The sequence below is a fragment of the Athene cunicularia genome (genome assembly GCF_003259725.1).
Source record: "Athene cunicularia isolate RWA chromosome 2 unlocalized genomic scaffold, athCun1 chr2_part1, whole genome shotgun sequence".
NCBI classification, from domain to species: Eukaryota; Metazoa; Chordata; class Aves; order Strigiformes; family Strigidae; genus Athene; species Athene cunicularia.
The window spans coordinates 52870913-52887572 of record NW_020799095.1 but is presented as its reverse complement, the minus strand read 5'-3'; the positions used below and the strand labels follow the sequence as shown (position 1 = coordinate 52887572).

The following is a 16660-nucleotide window of genomic DNA, read 5'->3' as shown; positions in this document are numbered from 1 at the left end:
TAATTGCTGCTGTCGTGCCGGCGGCTGCAGGCCCGCTCCTCCTTGGTACCGCTTTCCCCCTAGGAGCGGGAAGGATGGATGAAGCTGCGGGGGACTTGAAGCAAGCGCTCCCCAGCGTGTGGGACAGCGTTCAGATACACGTGGAGGTTCATCAGAAATCAAGCAGGTCTCTCCGAGCCGAGCTTTGCTTGCCGCGACTTGGTCTGTTGCCTTTTGTCCTGGCGCACCCTGCCCTGCCCTCTCTGTGCTCCCCCGCGAGTTTCCACACTGGCGCCTCTTCCCAAGGTTGAACAAACCCGTTTCTCTCAGGTTTCTCCTTGTACATCACGTCATCCCGTCTCATAATCGAGTTGGCGGCCGTATTCCGGACTTGCTCCACTATGTCATTGTCTCTTGTACAGCAGAGCCCAAAACTGCACACAGTGCTCCACACGTGGTCTCTCAAACAGCCAGTAGACAGAAAGAATCATTTTCCCTGATATTAGCACGGTCTAAAATAAGGTTGGCCTTATTTGTAGCAGGGACACGCTGCTGACTCATTGCCAACTTGTCCACTGTACCCTTGGGTCCTTTTCTGCAAAGCTGCTTTTCATCCTGCTGGCCTCTGGTCTGTACTGTTGTCTGGGCAGTAGATGGAGACAGAAGTTCACATTTACCTTTGCTTAACTTCGAGAGATTCCTGTCAAACCATATCTCCAGCCTGCAGATGTCCCTCTGAATGGCAGCCCTGCTCTCTAGTATACTGACAGCTCTCCTTGCTTTGGTGTTATCTATAAACTTGCTGCAGTTGGTTTCCATCCCATTGTCCAGGGTGTAAATTAAGATGTAAATGCAGTGCTGGTCCCAATATCAACAGGACCACCCCACCTTCTCCGCCTGACTTACAGCTCTGCTTAGTCTGTGTACTACTAATCACAACTCTTTGAGCTGCCCAGTCCAGTCACCTTGTCCATTTATCCAGTCCTTATCTTACCAAATTAGCTATCGAGGTACTATGGGAAACTGTGACCAAGGTGTTGCTAAAGTCAAGGTGTAAAATATTCAATGCTCTCTTTTTGTCAGACATAAAAGACAAGGAACTGGGAGTTTGCACTGGGAATGCATCACTGAAGTTAAAGCCTTTCTGAAACCTTAAAATGGTATTCCTTTTCCTGTAGTTTTTGTCTTTTCTACTGGAATTCTCCTTATAGCATGTCCCCATCCTGAGGTATCAGCTGTCCTCAGGCTTGAAAGCACAATAGAGCTTCCAAGCTAAGTGTACCAAATTCAGTCTAGTAGCTTGGCTGTGAGTTTTTCTGGTTTTCCTAGTGAAACACAGATTGCATAACTGATTTCCATTCTTGAAATCTAGCTGTGTCTTTCCATGTCCTCATATATGACTGTGAACAGAGCAAATAGTATTCTTTGTCGTGTCTTTTAATGCACAAAAACAAGTATCACACTTGTTGCTTTTGTAGACAAACTGAATTTGATAGGGTTTTTTTCCCATAGATGTTATGCTAGGAGTTGAGTGGGTTTGGAAGATTTTGTGTGGGTTGTTTTATGGGGGGTGGTTTGTTTGTTGGTTTGGGGGATTTTTTTTGTGAGATGGAAGCTGTTTTCCATGTAGACTTAGTGTATGAAGTAAAGCACTCTGATATTAGTTCATACTGCCTTATAAATATCAATGCCATCAATAATGCTGTTTCTTTCTTGTTAGCACGGCCAAGAAAGAAGATATCAGGAGGAATGTGTTAAAGCTGCTCAACAGACATAACGTAGTGTTTGGTGATTACAAGTGGACAGAGTTTGATGATGTCTTCCTTAACAGCAATGTGCAGTCAGTGTCTATTGTGGATACAGAGCTGAAGCTGAAAGACAGACAGGTATTCACAGTGACAACATACAGCTCATATGCATATGAATTAGTTGTAGGTAGACTAGTGATAGCCTAAGGACATAAGCAGGACAAGGTCTGTGGGATGATGTAATATCTTTTATTAGGCTGACTGGTATAACCTGGAAAAGGTGAACAAATTTTTGGGCCTACACCCCTTGGTAAGGTCTGAAACAGAAGTAGTAGGCTTCAAGATGAATGCCAGCTGAAAACTCTAACTTTCTTATATTTAGCTTTGAATGAGAAATGTGATGTATTAAAGGTCTTTTTATGTCCATTTTAGCCTATTGACTTGAGCAAAAGCAGTCTATCTCTTCATATTTTTCATCTGAATGAAGAAGGACCAAGCTCAGAAAACCTGGAAGAAGAGAATGAGGATATCATTGCAGCTAACCACTGGGTGCTACCAGCAGGTACCTGTGTGATATTTCTGGAAGGTGTAGAGCAATTACAATGAAAGAAAATCTTGAGAAGCCTAAAGGTGTTTACAGGGTTATCTGCTAAAGGTGTTATTTCTATATATTGTTTAACTTCATCCTTTGTCAATGGGACCAATAGATTTGGACTTTCTATATCATTTTGACTGAACTACTACGGGTGATTTCACCACGTGTCATTTATTTCTGTAATACCTGTGGATGAGTGGAAGTAACTGGTCTTGTGGAATAAAATGTATATTCATAATCAGAAGCATGCAAGTTTTTAACCCTACAAGCTGCATTCCAGATTTTTATTTGGAGATCCACAAGAAACTCATCCGTTCAAACATTCATTTTCCAGAGCCCACTGCTGGCTTCCAACCCCCAAGACAGTGCTGCTCTTACATTTTCAAACAAACTATAGATTTAGAGTCCTCAGAAAAGAAGAAGGCGGCTTGCTTTGCTTTGCCAGTAGTGCGTGGCTTGCCTGTTACTATCTATCTTGTGCTTGGGGAAGTTGGATTCTGCACCTGGAAGAAGTACAGGTGTGAGTTTAGCTCAAAGAGACAGTGACTCTGAGATGTTTTTCGCTTTCTCCAGGTTGTCAAAAGCCTATCCATTACAATTCTCTCTGAGAAGAATTCAGTCTGATACTTTGACGTAATTCCCATATTATTGTGGTTTATAATTGCTCAGTCTTTTTTGTTTTCTTTGCTGAAAGCTAGAAGTTAACTGCTAATTGGTACCCAAATCACACCTTTAATTTTTTATGCATTTTTCAGCTATGTGCTTTTTTTGGTCTTGTACATGTTGATGTTAAATTAAAATCGAAAGCCACTGAATGATAAAATCATGCTTAGAACTCTCTCCTCCCACCCCAACTTTTCATAGCTCTTTATCTTGGGCAAGTGTAGGTCCATCTCCTATTGAGGGTGGAAAGAATGATGGGTTTTCTTTCATGTTATGAAATTAATAAGATTAATTTCTCCTCACAGTTATTTGAGGAAACAAAAGTTGTGAAACTGCTGAATTTGTCTGTTAGAAAGTAGTGTTTACAGTTTGAGAAAAATAACGTATTTTTCCATATATATTAATTACTGTCATAGATCTGTTATTAATCTTTAATTGTAGTTGAGAATAACTTGGAAACTTCTTTGTGTTGCAATGATAGATTACAAATTGCCAGATTGATTTATCCTAAACAGGTATATAATATATTGCTTTTCCAGCTGAATTCCATGGCCTTTGGGAAAGTCTTATATATGACACTGAAGTAAAATCACATGTAAGTTGAAAGTGAATAACAATTAAAATTGCTTGAGGTGCTTGAGTTGAAATGTAGGCTGTTTGAAGTTTGCTGCATCCCATGGAGAGGTTATTTGGAAATCACCAGCTCAAGAAAGAAATCTGATGTCTGCTTATTACACTTCTGTATTTTGAAAGGTAGTATAGTCTTAGCCATTTTGCAAAGCTTATATTGTTAAAATTGCTATATAAATTTTGATAGTTACGTACGTCTCTGATGTACACTTAACAAAAGAAGGCAGAGCTATGAGCTGAAATACCTGTATCAATGTGTACTAATGTTTTCTTATGAAACTGGGTTCAGTGATGCTCATGCCACAAATGATAAATAATTTCTTCATATGCACTGACTTATTTTACAGAAATCAGAAGTTTAATAGTTAGAGGTGGCATTTTGGTAGCAATTTAAAACTTCTCAGATGATTTTCACTTTTGCTTTAGACATATTCATCAGCCAGCATGAGGAAAACAGTGTTCTGTAGAACAGAGGAGAAATTCACTTTATTAAAATACTGCACCTTGTTTTAAGTCTCATTAATTGCATGTTTTTCTAGAAGGGGGAAAAAAAATAACTTCAAAGAGGCTTAGAAAAAATGCACGTGGCATTCTTTCAATACAGCTGCTTTTATGACAGCACTCATTAAGATGTTTATCATGCTTGTTAAAAAAAATAAAAGCTTCTACCTGAAGGTTTTGGACACAAATAACTAATTCATTAGCTTGTTTATAATACTATAGATACAGTATTCTCACTTAAGTCTTTATAACCACCTATAGTAAAGCAAAACATCCCAGTGATTGTACTTCTTCATTTATAAGGTAAACATCGATTAACACATTAATGTTTGTCTAGTTTATGGAACTGCTTTCCAAATCATCTGTGAAATGACAAGTCTATTTAATTAGACTTACTGATGTACTAAATAACAGCAACTTAACCACTGTTCACTGTAAGTATATGTTGGTAGAAAGAAGTGGTAGCTTTTAATGACTAAAACTGGAACTACTTAACTCCTGTAAAAGTAATTGTGATGAATGTTTGTTCTTTAATCCATGGAACTGGCTGGGTACAGTTGGATCCTACAGACTGAAATGGTTGCTGTGAATTTTCAAAATAGTACACTGTCGATATAATATTGAAAAACATGCTGGATGAAGTTCAAGGTTTTTTGCTGTTGCATAAGTGCTCCATCTTGGACATGAGATACTACAGGAATACTGTTGTAATGTCCTATTAACGCAAATGGATCAAAAGCACATTACAGGTAACGACAACAGAAAATCATATGGTATCAGGTGTTATTGTAGGTGAAAATCACTGTAGGTTCACAGCTGAGGTTCATATTAATTTTGTTGAAAGAGTTTTCTACTTCCTAATGCCAGATTATTCTAAAATGAAGTAGCATTAATTTTAGAAGCAAGCATTCAGGGAAGTACCTGCAACTTCCATTATTTGGTAGGATAAGTAATCTACAGATTCCTTACAGTAGCTTCATTCCTTACAAATGCTTCAGCAGAAAAGAACTAATATGTGACAGGTTGGTTGACTACCCCAAACCCAACAGATGTATTGCTGTACAAGATCTAAACAGGACCTGGACTTTGAGTCTTTGACTGGGCTTGGGCAGCTTGTGTTTTAAAGCCACACTATAAATGGGACAATGGAAAATAAAAATAATTTCACTTCCTTAAAGCATTTCATTTGTTCATGTGCAAGTTCTGGAACTCCATTTGGGCCCAGTGCATGCTATTCTTTTTCTTGAGGGCAGAAAGAAAATTAATTTCCAACTTTTGCAGGAAGAAAATTTGCTTATGACTAAAAGCCATGAGCCCAATTTTTTTTTTTTTTTTTTTTTTTGCTAAGAGTACATAATAGACATAATTAGGAGATTGCTTCTATTTTTAATTGTATTTGCTGATATACCTCTAAATTGTGTGTCTCCTTTTCTTCTCTTCAGTTACTTGATTATGTGACAACCACATTACTATTTTCTGACAAAAACGTTGACAGCAACCTGATATCGTGGAACAGAGTTGTTTTGCTGCATGGTAAAAATTATCTGTCTTAAACCAAGTAGATTCATTGTCCAACTGTTTATACTTTCCTTCTGGAAAAACTTTTATTGCACTTCTGTGTAGTGAAATTAGATGATCCAAAAGCAGCGGAGAAGTGTTCTCTGTATAATACAAGTTTAGAGGAAATGTAATGTTAGAATCAAATCAATGTTCACATGTACTGTGTTTTGTGGAATTTAAATTCTAAAATTTATAATGGAGTGACAACAGTTTTTTTAAATTTATTTTAATTTTTAAGTTATATTATTGCTCTTTTTGTATAAAGTGCAAAAATAACGCCAATACTGAGGACATTAGGAACCATATATTAGTTACAGTTCTATCACGGTATGAAAAAAATTGTTAGTTATGGCTTTGTAAAAACTTTTGAGAAAAAGGGGAGATCAATCTGTGTTGTGTTGTTAAGACTGTGTGTTCTGTTGTTAAGTATGAAGGCAGTATTCTTGCTAATGTAGTTACTACTATTTCAGTGAAGCCCTTTCAATCTTCAGTCACAGCTTACTGTGGAGGTTATACCATAAACGAGATTAACATCAACTGAATCTATTTTCTTGCAAAATGCAGCTTGCTATTAATTACAATTTTGTCATCAAGACTGATACTTAAAAATAAAAGGTCATGGTGGAAATGTTTGTTATGAGTGCTGATTATACTTAAGTTATAACTATTTCTCAGTTTAGAAGCTGCATGATGTTTTCTGTTTGGAAAACTATTTCAGACTGTTAGATATATGATAGGTATATTTAATTTTTGTAATGAGCTCTTTATTGTGATCACAAAGAAGTTTATACTGGGAAACCTACAGTTGTAGTGCAAAATACATTCATGCTATAGTGGCAGTACTGGCTTTGAATTAAAGTACTGTCATCTGGGTCATGTTTAGCACCCACACATCAACTTCCATACGTTCATACTCCGTTTAACTATGCTTGTACTTATCCATTTGGAGAAAGTCTGTGTGGCTCTTTCATAGCGTGTCAAGCCAGATCCAAAAAGTTTGTCCCAGAGGAGACTTCCTAAAATGTGCTGGGGTGCCCCAAGAAGTTTCTGGGAAAGTGGGACAGCTGATCAAACTGGGCATGATATGTTTCTATTTTGTGTGTTTCAGGAAGATACGAGTTTAGGCATAGCACTGATTTTTGAAAATGCTAATAAACACAAGCCCTGCTAGGGTGATACACTTTGCTTCTGTAGCTGTTGAGTATTTTAACTTTATGTTGTTTGCATACAAACTATTACACTAACTATATTAATAAGTGAAAATTATAGAAATTCAGAACTCAGCTCTAGGACAATAGAGGAGTAAGCAACCTTCTCAAAATACTCTGTGTTCACAATCATTGTTTGCTGTGTTTTTATTCTACAATTAGTGCTGTAGTGAAGTACAGTAGTTACTAAGTTGATACATGTCATTAACAATCTGATGCAGATTCTGTGTAATATATGGATTTTAATTCAAACCAGGCCCTCCTGGAACTGGTAAAACCTCTCTCTGTAAAGCACTGGCTCAGAAGCTGACAATTCGACTGTCATACAGGTGATCATTTTTGGAAAATTTTCACTTTAGTTTACTATTCTTAATTGCTCATTTTCAGTAGCCCAAAGATATTTCTCATTTCAAATAACTGAATGTTTGTAGTTCTTTTATAGTGTACCTGGTGAAATGCTGGGGTTTCAACCCCAAGCCCCAGATTAATGTTGACACATGGGTGATTCCCACAGCCCTTCACAAAGGGGGGGTGAGTTTGCCTTTAGGCTTCCCTCCAGGGTGCGACCGGCCTTGCAAGGAGAGCCATTGGGTAAATGAGCCCCAGGTGTCTGCATTAAGTAAACAAAGGTCAGGTGTCCCACCTAGGGATAAAAGCTGGGACCACTTGCAGGCAGGGGTAGTGTCTGTTTGTGAGGTGGATGCACTGTGCAGAGTTCCCTGTTGGGGAAGGACTTCCTACCTCCCTGGGACTGGGCTCCAGTCAGGTCTGGCTTTTGTGAATGTGGGCTGTGTAGAGATTCAGTATGTGGCTTCCTTGGTCTTATGTGTTTGGCTTGTTGACTTGGTTATCTCCTGTCCCTTCTATGGGAGACTGTGTTTCACCATTTATTCCACCCATTGTTGGTTGTGTGGTGTTGTTGTTGGAGTCAGTGGGATTGATGTTGATTATGTATAATCTGACTTGTTTGTATCTCCAGTGCTCACCCATGTACTGACCCTTGTATATCAAACACAATTTGGTTATTGGTTCATCTTTATGCTGGCTGTGTCCTTTATGTTAGGCCTAATAACTGGCAAAACACCTGGCTAGTAATAAAATTGATCTGATAGAGAGATTGTTTAGGATTATTTAAATTCATTTTAAAATGTGTAATTAGTTGGGCTCAGGTATGTAAAACAAATTCCAGTGGCAACTTAGTCATTTGTTTGTGCTCACCTTGTGCATCAGTGAATATTAAAGGAAAAAGGATCACAGAGTATCAAGCCTGCTATTTGCATCTTCATGTCTAAGAAAGCCCGTTTTTACTAGATAGTGATTTTGTAACCAGTTTGTTTTGTCCTTAGATTGTCTGAATGCCACAGTCTGCAGAGGTCAGTCTGTATATCAGACAGGTGATAAGAGTTAGCCTGAAGCTTCATAGCACCTTAAAAAAATTATATAAAAAAATAAATGTTATATAAAATGCTAGGTGTAACATAAATAATGTGTAATTACTGCAGCGATCTGACTCTAGCCCAAGCTGAATTTGACAAACATGGGCTATATAATGTGTGGTTGAGATACTTTGTTCTAAGGACATCCATGCAGAGCTAAGTAAATAAGCTTCATGCTTTCATAAGTGTTCTTGCTATACTGAACATATCTTACACCAACACAAGAATGAGGCCATTAGCATGGTGACTGTTACTTAAACTATATTTAAATACAACCTGTTCTAATGAAGTAATTTGGATAGCAATTAAATATAAAGAATTCTAGTGAGACATGTTTCTTGAAATGACAGTTAAACCAGGTATTATGTTTTGAATAGTAAGCAATTTAAAGTACTCATTCACAGAATTCCAGTGTTGAAATGGAAGGAACGAGGCTTTCGAAGTTAGTGATATCACTGAGTTCATACTTCTTTTCCTCTTCATACTTTAGGTACAGGTATGGACAGTTCATTGAGATAAACAGCCATAGCCTTTTCTCTAAATGGTTTTCAGAGGTATGTATTGATGTAGCTGATAATGTAGCTAACGTAGACTTTGCGTTTTAGAAATTACACTTTCTGTTGAACTTATTTCATAAAATAACTGTGCACCAAAAATTACTTAGAATAATTAATGTGTTTGAGAACACTTAGAAATTGAAAGTGAAAACACTGTATTAGAAAGTTATTTTAAAAAACAGGTATTTTCCATCTTTAAATATGGCAAGGCGTGGAAAGTTGTGTGGTAAGGAAATAGTTCATTACATGCATATGGTGTCTTTCTAGAGTGGCAAGCTTGTAACCAAGATGTTCCAGAAGATTCAAGAGTTAATTGATGACAAAGATGCTCTCATATTTGTATTGATTGATGAGGTATGATTCTAATAGCATTGATGTACATAAAATTTAACAGAAGGTAAATTGATGGGTGGAAACAGTGATAATGCTCATTTGTAAAGAACAATGAAAGCATATTTATGCTTTTTTGTAAGTTACAAAACTTCGTGCAGAAGAGTGAATTTTAATCTTGAATACTGCAGATTTAAGAGATTTGGGAGGAACACAGTATGATTTAGCAGGCAAATTGCAGCTGAAAATGAAGCAAAACATTTCTTGGTGGAATTTCCCATGGTGAGGAGCGTATACAAGTGGAATATTGTTTTAAACATCTGAGTAGCCTAGATTTGTACTAATTATGGTCTTGCATACGTTGAAAAGCTCTGAAAAGCACTTTCTGTTCAGTTCACTGTCTAGATTCTCTTCAGACTTGCATACAAAAGCAACTCTAGTAAGTGTGTACCTTATTAACTTAGTTATACTGGAGTTCCTATGGGGGGAAGCTCATTCTAAATTCAGTATATTTGTTATTCTGTTGCGTGTCATCCCCCCACCCCCCAAATTTAATTAAAATGCCTCCATTCTGCTGTCTAAACAGGTATTTCACTCACTACACTTTGCTTTCTTGACATTCTTTTCTCTCTCCTGGTAAATTCCTACTAAAAAAAAGATTTTTAAGGTGATGCTTTAGATGCCAGACACAGGGATCTGAAGGTGTATTGTCTGGGTTCTTTGCTTGCTGCCAGCATTCCAAATGTGTAATCATTCATGGGGGTTTTTTTGGTGTTTGGTGATATTGTTGTGTGTTGTTTTTTGTTTGTTGTTTGAGTTGGTTTGGCTTCTTGTAGGTAGAAAGCCTCACAGCAGCCCGCAGTGCCTTCAAGGCAGGCACAGAGCCTTCAGATGCTATTCGTGTGGTGAATGCTGTACTGACACAAATAGATCAGATTAAAAGGTAAACTCACGTTATTGCAACAGCAGTCCAAAGCAGACTTGCACAACACGTGGCTTAGAAGCATCGTTAAAGATGCTTGGTACACATTGCGTGCTGGATTTAGTGCTACATACCATATCTTGTTTTATTCCTGCCACTTCCCTCCCCTTTTTGGGTTTACTCAGCTTTGTTTACAGAAAGAAAGGTGCCCTGGTATTTAGCCCTGTCTGGCAGATAATTAAAATTAAGTGACTTATCCATACATAAAAGTTCACAGGTTTCATCCAGAAATAGCTATGGTTAAGAACGTTCTTTCAACATTTCTTAGAGCAAGATGTTACTTCTCTTTTAAGCTTACTCTAATGTCATCCACAGTTAGAATGTGTCAGCTGGCCAAGAGCTTCAGATCTTTTAATGTAATTGTTGGCTGACAAGAGTGATGTGACTGCTTGTTGCATGAGGTGGTTTGAGTCAGAAGGAAGGTATTGGTTTGCCAAACACAAAAGGAGATAATTTTTGTGCATGTGACCTAAAAATCTGCTTTTATCTTGAAGGTATCCCAATGTAGTTATCCTGACTACTTCAAATATTACGGAGAAAATTGACATGGCCTTTGTAGACAGGGCTGACATAAAACAATACATTGGACCTCCATCCCCTGCAGCAATATTTAAAATATATCTTTCTTGCTTGGAAGAACTGATGAAGGTAATATTTTGAAAGTAAGACTGTAAAACATATTTTAATAAATTTGACAGTTAAATCATACTTTCTAAATAACAAAGATACAAAAATTTCATTCCTTCTCTTACTTCCACTCTTACTGTAGAATTTAATTTTGAATGTATTTAAGTTTTTCATGCAACAGTGTATAACTCTTCTTTCTAGTGTCAAATAATATATCCTCGGCAGCAGCTCCTGACACTCAGAGAGCTAGAGATGATAGGCTTTGTAGAAAATAATGTGTCAAGGTTAAGCCTTGTACTAAAAGAAATCTCAAGGTAAGATTCTGAAATCCTACACTTTTTATATATATTTATTTTTATATATATACACATTATGAGTTGTGGAATGATGTCTAAAACTAACTGAATTTCATAATGGCTAGAGTTCTGAAACGTCTCAATTTTTTTTTCTGTTAGGGTTAGTGCAAAAGCTTTCAGCAGACAAAAAGTAGAAGCGATCAGGATTGGCCAATGCTTCTTGGTCTCAGATCTGGCTTTCTTTAGTAATGCTTCTGGTTTTTGCTCTGTCCTTTGAACTCCTCTTGACAAATTGCTGGCTGGATTAGTGAGATGCCTTAGATTTCAATGGATATTGTGAATTGTAATGCAGTTTAGTGGCAATAACCCTGATCTTAGTTCCTGCTGAGAAAGTGTCTTGGAATGCCTTGCGATCTCCTAAGTCAGTTTTTAGCATTGAGATGTAAGTGGACAGAAGCAAAGAGGAAAGGAGTGAAGTGTGAATGGAGAGTGTTATGATTTGCTGACTATGCCAGTGGAGCACATAGTCTTTCACAGCAGCATAACAATTCTTGAAACAATAAAAATGAAACTTAGAATATCGAGCAATATTTTTTTCCCAAAGTGCTGGTCCCTATGGAACAAAATATAATAACATTCATAAAGTCAGGAAAGTGTTTTCCTTCTGTTCCTGAAGTATTCAATCTTAACCAGTGAGGAGTGCAGTTAAAGCAAGGGAGTTTTTCCAGGTGTAGAGGTTTGCATTCTATATAGACAGTGGTGCTCGGAGAAGAGGGAAACATATATCACGTAGGTGGGGTAAAGGAAGCTGTGTGTAAATGGTGGGAAGAGGGAGAAAAGCTGTAGCCATGATGTCCAGCCTTAAAAACAGATTTGTCAAGTCCTTCCAAGAGTGATTATGTCTGTACCATACCATTTCAGTCTAGTCATTCCCTCAAATTCATGCGATGCCGCACAGCAATGTGAAGGGTGTGATGTCACCCTCGGCAGGCAGATGTGACTGTGCTATTTCTGTACCCTTGCTTGCTTTTCTGTACTGTATAGCCTCCCGCAGGCTGAAGTTGTTCACTTCCTGCTTCTGCTAAAAGTGCTGCAGGTGACCTGCTGAATTGTGATTTGAGGTTTTTTTTAGAGCAACTTATGGGAGAAACACAGAAAAAGGTCGTCTTTTAAGAGGGTATATTTAGCATTGAAGCAGTGTTTGTCTCTGTTTTACTTATAGAAGAAGTGATGGTCTTAGTGGCCGGGTCCTGAGAAAACTTCCTTTCCTAGCACATGCACTTTACATTCAAGTAAGTTGTTTCTATTCATGATAGCTTGGTTTGTTTTTGAGACAGGTGGGAAAATATTTGGACACTGAAGTAAAACACTGCATCTAAAGCCCCCTTATAATCTAAATTACACTGGTTTTGCAGCTTTGTAGACTGAAATGATTTTGTGCTGCCCATAATTTAAAATGAGACTGAAGAAGATGTGTAGGGTTGACCTGTCCAACAGCATCCTACTTTTAACTGAATGTTGTGATAGAACATTGATATTGATTCTCTGATCATTTCTTGCTGAACAAAAACCCTCTGCCACTTTATAAATAGCTTGTTAAAAACCTTTTTTGAAGCAAATCCACAGTAATAATGATTGACTCGAGATTTTTTCATAGTTTGACTTTGTCTTTATTATGCCAGCTGTTTTAAAATAAGCCTGCAGTTTTGTTGTTTGTAGCATTTTGAAAATTTTGTAACATGGAAGTTAAGTATCTCTTTCAAATACAGTGATTTTAATGTAAAATATTATGTATGCCAATTGTTGTAGCGTGTCTAACAAGATGTTCTTTTATTTTCAGTCGCCCAGTGTTACAATGACAATGTTTCTTCAGGCTCTTTCACTTGCAGTAGACAAACAATTTGAAGAAAGAAAGAAACTTGCAGACTGTGCATGATACTCTACTGTTTTATAGTTATCTCTATTGTTAACACTGATAACTATATATGTTTCATACAAACTGTGCAACTTCTGTGCATCTGTAAAATATTGTCACCTTAAACCTGGAATGTTTAATCTAGTTTTTCAAAACATTAATAAACAATTAAGAAATTTTACAGCCTATTTTTCAAAAGCTTTATTTCAAGTTTATAAAAAAGCTCTTGCTAAAAGTGAGTTTTCATCTTTTGCAGTTATTAAGTGGTCAGACTTCCATTCCTTGTTTCTTAATCACTAAATTTCTATCCATGCATCAGTTTGTATACTTCTGATTCCTTTTATATTTCTAATAGCAATAGAAATTCAGTCTTTGGATCTGATACTTCTGCCCTAAATGCAGTATTTGTTATGGCTTCTGAAATAACAAGCATGAAACTGAAGGATTTGAAGTGCTCGGTGATGGCTGAGACCTTTTATACTGACATCTCTTTATCTTGAAGTTTAAAATCGAGAGATCACTTAATTTTATTTGGTAATACTACTCTTTTGTCATTGCAAGGATGTGAACCAGAGTGGACCATGTTTTCTCACTGAAGAGTAACTGCAGTGTGTAAGAAAGGTTCTTTAAAATGCATGAAGTTTGTTTTAGTTTTGTTTTATAAACATGACATAAAAGTTACATCTGTGAAGAAAAGTATTTTGTAGTACAAAAGCCAGGAAATCTATGCATCCAGTTCCTAAAGAAACAGTCAGCTTTTATATGGTAATTACATCTCCTATATAATATTGGTTACAAAACTCAACTTTTTATTTTTATTTACAAGTATTTTATCTGCAGTCAGTTGAAAGGATGAAATGTTAGGGGAGTTACCAGATTAGAAGTTTAATTTTTCTTAAATGAAGTTTAAATAGTGAGATTTAAGTTGATGATATCCAGTTAATGAATGCCTCCTAGCTGTTGGTACTGGAAATACTTTAATGATAGTGCATTTTATTACTTCCTTGTCTGTATCTTTTAAACCAATGTTACACTACATTCATGAGATGAAAGATTTTTTTTTATTGATGAACACTATAAGCTGTGCTTTAAAAAATTGCACAGAACTTGTCAAGTGCTAGTAAATTTCCATTATGGCATCTATACTTATGTAAAGAGAGCCTCTTTGATAAGCCTGAGTATCTGTTCATTATATTACTTTTGAAAGAAACTTATTAAATTTATTTCCTATCCATCCCCCCAAAAAAGGAGTAGGCAGGAGAAGATTGTATCAAGTTCAGTCATTTGCAATTGTGTACTCTATTTTTCCAACACATTGTTTTGGAAATACTGGTACACATAAGAAACTTCCATAAAAGCTAGGTGTAGGAAGATTACTGAAAGGTGAAATTTTATATAGCAGATTTGTGGTTTTTAAAGAGATTAGAGACTTAATGACTATTCATTCAGTACAGGTGTATTATATTATGTGTGCCTGTCTTGATGATCCATGTCATAGATACTGGAGTACTTCCACGCTAATGCAAAAGCATGGAATTATCTTCTGGTCTGGATTTGAGATTCTTTAAGAACTGTAGAGGCTCCAAGAATTACACGTTCTTGTGTATGTTGTCTTGAGGATATATATATGATTCCTCTTCTTCCAAAACAGGCCTTACTAGTGCTGCTTGTTTGGTCTTTCTGTAGACTCACAGAGTATATCAAGTCTATAAAAACTGGAGACCAGCTGTTCTTGCAGTTTACACCTTCCTTCCTCATCCTCTGTTGGACATGATGTCATTTTCTCCAGCCACATAGCTTACTTTTTTCTTAGCATTTCATAGACACTTTCCCACTCAAACTAGGACATGCTAGTATTCTGAGAGTTGAACAGAACTTGGAGATCGTTTTTAGTAAGTGCAATTTTGCGAATACATGAATTTGTACTATGGCTGGCAATAGTTTAATCTTTTATTTAAAATCCTAGCTAACTAATTCTGATGACTAATTTACTTTAGGTGGTAATTCCAGAAAGAAAACACACAGTAAGGAAGGTTTATTCCTGTTTTCCAGTTGTGTGGAAAGTACTGCCCTGTGTTTCCTGTATAGAACAGACATTTTGGATATTTTTTTTCTTGAATTTTAGTTCAACACAATTTTAAGTTCTGAAGAGACTGTATCTTTGAAGAGAATCACCTTGAAATCCAAGAGTACAAAAGGAATGAAACTGGACAATGAACATACAATGCGGAGCCTTACTACAATCTAGGGCTTAGGCTATTCAGCTGGAAGAGGGTGCTTGGGAGGTTCTAGGCTGAACTGTTTCTGTCTTGTGTTTAATGACCATCTACTCTGAAGTATGCATGTTTTCTGCAGAACAGAAACAGATGGTCATATCAGCCCCCATGGAATCTTATTTAGCCTTTTCTTGCAAACCGGTAGTTTTATTTTAATGAAGGCAGACAAAAAATATTTGTGCTCAGGTTGGATTGGTTTATGGGTTTCCATAAGGATGGACACATTGGATATGAAGAGTCCTCAGCGGAACCTCCCCCAGTCAGTGCCACTCTCTCATGCTCAAATGCAGTAACCATGGCTGTTCTTTTCACAGGAGACTCAGTGGCCACTTGTTAATCCTCTGTTTTATTTTTGTGTTCGGTTAATGATTATATGGAGGGAAGAGTCCTCTTTCCCAGGTACAATTCAGATGAGTTTTTTGATTTTCAAACATAACCATAAATCAAAACGACCGTCTTTCCGCACAAAAAAATATTTTCTACTGTGTTATCAACAGCTTGCTTCCAATTCCGCTCAAAGCCACTAGATGGCAAGCATGAATCCTTGAGTTTTAGCAAGTCATGTGAGAATGGGAATGCTGGCTGAAAGTTTCAAAAGCCCTAACGAATAGGACTTATTTTGCTGCAGTGAAAAACCCTCTTCAAAATGTGTTAGCTGTAATGTAACGCCATAGAATTTCTCTGCTTAACGTTACAGAAAGAGAGACTCCGGAATAAGAAACATTTTGTCAATAAAAAGAAGCTGTTGCAGAATTTGATCCAAAGATGAAAACCAGTGAGTTTTCCATGCTATGGCAGAAATGTTGTGCTGTAGTTTAACCATCTCATCCACTGGGTGGTGGACTTAGAAGATTATCAGAGATCTAGGTCACTCTAAGCAGAGATGATGAAATTTTGAGCCTGGTGAAGGCAAAAATTTTCAGTATAGCACACTGAAATATGTGGAATAGGGGCTTTTATTACAGCTAAGGAATCCTGAAATAGCAAAGTAAAGTATCTTTGTTGTTGTTGTTTGCAAAAAGCAAATGTAGACCCTTTGCCAAGCTGAGCACTGCTTATTTTATGAGATATTTGTGACAAACATTTTTCCAGGCAGCTGAAAGTTCGTTTCTGATCCAGATCCTATGACATGACTTTCAGAATTGGGGAAGAGGAGGTTGAAGAGGGGAGGCTTTTATTACCCAATTTATTCACTTAAAAATGTGCAGAGACAATGATTTTTCTAAAATTAATCTTAAATAACTGTCTTAAAACTTTAGACCTATGGAAATGCACAATCCATTTCAAATGATCCTGTTTTCATGGCACACTGTCAGTGCAGTGTTGTGCTTTATAATTTTTAGTTTAGAAATGGATG

The 16660-nt window shown here is 36.9% G+C and overlaps 1 protein-coding gene across 1 annotated transcript; it reads left to right on the top strand.

The window, feature by feature from the left end:
- Positions 1-15: 15 nt before the first annotated feature.
- TRIP13 (thyroid hormone receptor interactor 13) lies at positions 16-13212 on the top strand. Its single transcript, XM_026843554.1, has 13 exons — positions 16-166; positions 1700-1865; positions 2160-2289; positions 3525-3580; positions 5559-5649; positions 7141-7213; positions 8811-8874; positions 9145-9231; positions 10044-10150; positions 10684-10837; positions 11018-11130; positions 12335-12404; positions 12953-13212. The coding sequence occupies exons 1-13, from the start codon at positions 75-77 to the stop codon at positions 13046-13048; spliced, it is 1299 nt and encodes a 432-aa protein (XP_026699355.1). The 5' UTR covers positions 16-74; the 3' UTR covers positions 13049-13212.
- The last annotated feature ends 3448 nt before the right edge of the window (positions 13213-16660 follow it).

Coding starts and splice junctions, on each gene's coding strand:
- TRIP13 (XM_026843554.1), top strand. CDS start 75: ATGGATGAAGCTGCGGGGGACTTGAAGCAAGCGCTCCCCAGCGTGTGG. Junction 8,875..9,144: donor TCTCTAAATGGTTTTCAGAG/GTATGTATTGAT, acceptor GTGTCTTTCTAG/AGTGGCAAGCTTGTAACCAA. Junction 9,232..10,043: donor TATTTGTATTGATTGATGAG/GTATGATTCTAA, acceptor GGCTTCTTGTAG/GTAGAAAGCCTCACAGCAGC.